This window comes from Octopus bimaculoides, chromosome 5 (assembly GCF_001194135.2).
Source record: "Octopus bimaculoides isolate UCB-OBI-ISO-001 chromosome 5, ASM119413v2, whole genome shotgun sequence".
Classification (NCBI taxonomy): Eukaryota; Metazoa; Mollusca; class Cephalopoda; order Octopoda; family Octopodidae; genus Octopus; species Octopus bimaculoides.
Window position 1 is genome coordinate 43531043 of NC_068985.1, and position 5137 is coordinate 43536179.

General features: G+C 37.7%; 1 protein-coding gene across 1 annotated transcript in view; it reads right to left on the reverse strand.

The window, feature by feature from the left end:
- Positions 1-5137, reverse strand: part of LOC106881290 (FAST kinase domain-containing protein 1, mitochondrial) — a 32699-nt gene that overhangs the window by 21282 nt on the left and 6280 nt on the right. The window contains exons 3-4 of the mRNA XM_014931623.2: positions 2392-3250; positions 1090-1561 (exon numbers count right to left, since the gene is read on the reverse strand). Coding sequence (XP_014787109.1) covers positions 1090-1561; positions 2392-3250 — 1331 coding nt within the window. The remainder of the gene's footprint in view (positions 1-1089; positions 1562-2391; positions 3251-5137) is intronic.

A 5137-nucleotide genomic window follows, 5' to 3' on the forward strand; every position in this document is an offset into this window, starting at 1 on the left:
ATATATGTGCGTGTGTGTGTGTGTGTGTGTGTGTGTGCGTGTGTATCAGGTCACTTGTAAGGACTTTCATGAGTGCTACAGGTAACATGGAATCCAGTATAACGTGTTGCATGGTCAGGTTGTCGGCGACTAAACCAACATTACTGTTCAGCTTCCCTGGTGGGGAGAGTTACTAGAAACCCAGTAGACTAAAAACAAGACCTGTCAAAAGGATGGATGAACCTAGTGTTGGTTCAACTACTATCTAGCAATATCACAGGTCTTCAGAAACTCTGGCTTGGTGTCTAGCGTGCTGGAAGATCTCTGGGAATGAGGCACCCCTTAGCTTTTGCAAAAGCATATCTCTAGGAGAAGGTCACTCTGATATAAAACTGGATAAACAAGGAATGGCATTGAACATTTTGAGCATCTTTTGCTTGTGATTGAGATCATGGTGCTCCTACATTCCTGTGCTTTCACCCCATATTAGCACTGAATATCTTACCCTGGCTCATCTTTGGATCGTGTCAGTAGAGTGGAGAAGGTCTGTGAGGTGCTGTGCAAACCATATTGGACCTAAAATTTTTCACTGGCAAGGCGACTATCTGATGCCTTGTTGCTCTAGTTGTTTTCCCCCAAACCATTTAATGCAAAGAAAGCAAGAATAAGCACCGCTACATCTTCCCAACTACAAAGAACAAACAGAGGTGACTAAAATGCACACAACAAATAGACGGGACTAAAATCCTGCACGGAGCTTTGGGTTGGAATATGTCTTGTTTGCAAGACATTCCAGCCCAAAGCTCCAAATATACACTTTTCCCAGCAACACTCTTAAATGGAAGGGAACTTATACATGGTTGCTCATTATATTACAAATAGCAGTGAAAAATGTCCCTCAAATTGTACTGTACAGTCTTAAAAAAATGGAATGGAAAAGACAATATACTCTCTGGTTTACAAACAGATGGTATAGTCATGATTGGAGTACTTTTGATCTGCTCAAACCTAGGGTTAAACAACAACATCAATAGCACCTCAATTCCATTTTATTCCATTTTCAGTATATTACCTAGAACCATAAATGAAGAAAGTAGACATCACACTAACCTGGAATAAGAGGTTATAAACGTAACGGAACTGTTTAGGATTGAAAGAATCCATGAAGTCTGTTATTCTCTTCATTAAATTTTCCAATAACATTGTTTCCTTTATCTCATTCTTCACATATAACACTTGTACCATCTGAATGAGGACATCAATGTTCTGAACCTCATCTAATCGGCCCTCTACATTCTGATATAGAGCTGTCTGTAGTTGCAGCACCTGTTGATACATTTGGCGAACCCAGGGTCGTTTCATCTTGTTGATTCCTGACAGGATTAGTGCTATATCATTTATGCCACTCTGTGGTATAATAGCGAGCAGTTTGTTCATTAATAATTCTGGGATGACAGGTTTACATTGGGGAAGGAGAAAAGAAGAAAGAGTACTTATAGTCCAAACACTGAGTCCTTGTTGGGAATTGAGTAGGTTGAGTATCTCCCGGAAGAGAAAGCTATCTTGATGGTTAATTTGATTCCTGTAAAAGTAAACACAAAAAACATAAAACTCAGAATAGACATTGAGACAGGTGAAAGAAAGACATAGATTTAATATAAAATATTGGGAACAAAGAAAAGTAAAATCCTAAAAGCTTCTCTTGGTCTGTTGGTTATTTATTTTTATACCTTTCATAACTATATTTCTGATAAAACACACAGTTATTGTTCCAGTTAATTATGAAAATGACAGAAAATTTAGTAAAATAACTTTGCCATTATTAATCTGGTGTTTGTAACATAAATTAACATGAAATCTTGATAGGAATTTGAATTTAGATTGCTTTAAAACAAGAAGTTTGTATCATAGAAATGGGGACAGTCTCAGGTGGGTTGGTAACAAAAGACTTAAATCCATTTTTGAGCTGGGTTGCACAGGTTAATAATTCTAGTCTTCTACATTCAATTTTAATATAAGTCGTATTCTCTTTGTGGCACATGTGTTTACATTTTCGTTGCGTTTATTATCTCCATGACATGTACATCCATATCTGTAACATCCTCGACAACTAATACATCTACCTTTTTTGCAAGTACATGATAATTCTGACATAACTGCTGATTGGGTGAAGCAAAATCAAAATCTGGACTACCTGTGTAGTTTTTTTTTTATATACTAATTTTAACCAATCAAATTGCCCCATTTATTATTCAATTTGCGACAATTCAGTATTTTAAAGTTCTACAAAAAGTCAATGCTCAGACTCGCGAAACGACTCTTACAAATAAATACACAATAGTAATAAGTCAGTCTCTAAATATAGACATTTCAACTCAGGTTGTCAGTAAGTCAGTATGAAATAAAACTTACCTGTTCACAAATCTAAATACTTTGAAGAATCTTGTCACATAATTTTTAAGATTATCAATGTGTTGTTTAATCATTTCAAAATAATATATAATTAGATCACTGTTGTTGCATTTTATATCTATTAAGATGTCTGCTATGTTGCTTAGCAACAAGACATCAGCATCACTAAGGTCTTTATACAGTGCAGATTCGACTTTATAACGGTCGTTATGCATTAACATGTAATTGAAAGCATAACATAAGTTGACGAGTTCACTAATTTTAAGGGTCTCTGAATGAAGAATCTTGAGTGCTTGCTTCTGGAACTTCCTGCTGGTTGACTCATCGTAGATGCCCATCACTTTCATCACATGACAAACATCAGCAAAGTTTGCACAGGTTAACATAGGCAACTTTGGTATTAATAAGTCAACAATATGACTGGCATTCTCTTTGTTCCCCTCCCTATAATAAGGTGACGCTAGAAACGAGAGGTGTCTGTACATCCTGAGACAAGCGCCAAGCTGGAGGATATTTAAGTTTTCACCATTGTTGAGGACTACTTGGTGGGTAAGATTCAAAACAGTGTTCAATTTTTCAGATGTAGATATGTGTCGGATATTGGTGACAGTTCGACTGAGGTCATAAACATCGAAATCAGGAGAAGAGATATCAGTCTCTTTCAATATGATGTCAAGACACTTCAAAACCCGACTCCATACTTTGAAGTCCCCACGGGGAAATATTCGAAGGGCTTCACAAATAAGAGCAGTATCATTTAGATTCAAATTTTCTTTTGAATTTTGCAAACGATACAAAAGTTTATGTATGATGGGTGAAGTGCAGTCAGTGCCGAGGAAAAGAAAACTATGGAAATAACCTGGAAAAATAAAAAATAAAAATGTTTTAAAAACGATTAAATAAACAATATTATTAATTTTTTTCCCCTAATTTTGTTACAAGGCCAGCAATTTTGAGGGGATAGGGAAGTTGATTACATTGACCCCAGAACTCAACTGGTACTTATTTTAACCCCAAAAGCATGGCAAACAAGGCTGACCTTGGTAGCATTAGAACTCAGAATGTAAAGAGCTAGAGGAAATGCCATTAAGCACCTTGTCTGGTAAGCTAACAATAACAATATTAAGCAATCCTGTTGTAATCTATATCAACTATAGGTATATTTCCTGTTTAGGTATATTTCATGTTTCATAAGTTGTCAACTAACAAAGTTGTTTTATTTACATTTTATAAGTGGTGAGCACATATTGAAAGGACTCCCATCTTCCTCTTCTACTTTTTGCATCTATTTTTCCATGCTGATATGGGTGAGATGAGTCATTATAGTCCAAGTCAGTACTTCATTGAAGTTACTGTCCTTCAAGAGAGATCAGAGGAATATGTGTCTCTCATATGTTTCCTTTTTGGCTTGGTTTCTATGGCTGGATGTCCTTCCAAACATCAACCATTTTACAAGAGTGCCTGGATGCATTTTATTGTGATACCAACACTACTAAAGATGTCATACCTCAACAAGACTAAAGAGTCCTCTCAACCTTGCACTATCTACATACATCTCTGAAAACCATTTGCTGAGGTGCTGGGCATAGTTTATCATGTCAACAGCAGTATGAGGTTGTCTTCAACCCTGTAAAAGTCATTATTACTTTATGCTGTGTCAGTTCTCCCAAGACAGCATGACGAAGAGGGTAAATAGCAGAGTGATGAGAGAAGGAAATCAGGATGGCTGGTTGATTGAAGGGAACAACAGTATTATTGAAGTGAAGGGTGGGAGAAGAGAAGGTAGAGTTATGGATGTCAATAATGAGTGGCCTGAAGAGAGGGAATAATGACTGGTAGTACAGAAAGGGTAATAACCAACTGTATTGCATCTAGGTTTGTGGTGGAGGGGCTTTTTACAGGAGTAGCATAGCACAGTTAGTAAGAGAAAGTGTTGAGTGTCAGAGATGTGTAATAGGGATGAGTGATATACAGATGACTGACAGAGAAATGAGAGGGTATCAAAGGGCAGGGCAAGCTTATGTGAACTCAACCAGTATATATTGGGCAAGAGATCCATATGTAGATGTATTATACTTCCCAGCCTTCATCACAGGACTCTTAATCATAATCACTATTTTAACATGCAGTTTTCCATACTTGCATTGATTGGACGGAATATATTGAAATATAGTCTCCATGGCTGGATGCCCTTCTTGTTGCCAACCCATACTTGCTTCCAAGCAGGGTAATATTTCCCCATGGCCAGACATGTTTTCACAGAATATTGGAAATGAATGACATTCATTTACAACAATCATGCAATGTCAATACAGGGAGACACAAACATACATACAATCACACTGGCTTCCCAACCATATAGTTCTGGGTTCAGTCTCACTGCCTGGCACTTTGGGCAAGTGTGGTCTACTATAGCCTTGGGCCGACCAAAGCCTTGTGAGTGGATTTGGTAGATGCAAACTGAAAGAAACCCGTATATATATATATATATATATATATATATATCATCATCATCGTTTAATGTCTGCTTTCCATGGTAGCATGGGTTGGACGATTTGACTGAGGACTGGTGAAACCGGATGGCAACACCAGGCTCCAATCTAATTTGGCAGAGTTTCTACAGCTGGATGCCCTTCCTAACGCCAACCACTCAGAGAGTGTAGTGGATGCTTTTATGTGTCACCCGCACGAAGGCCAGTTAGGCGGCACTGGCAACGGCCACGGCCACGCTCAAAATGGTGTCTTT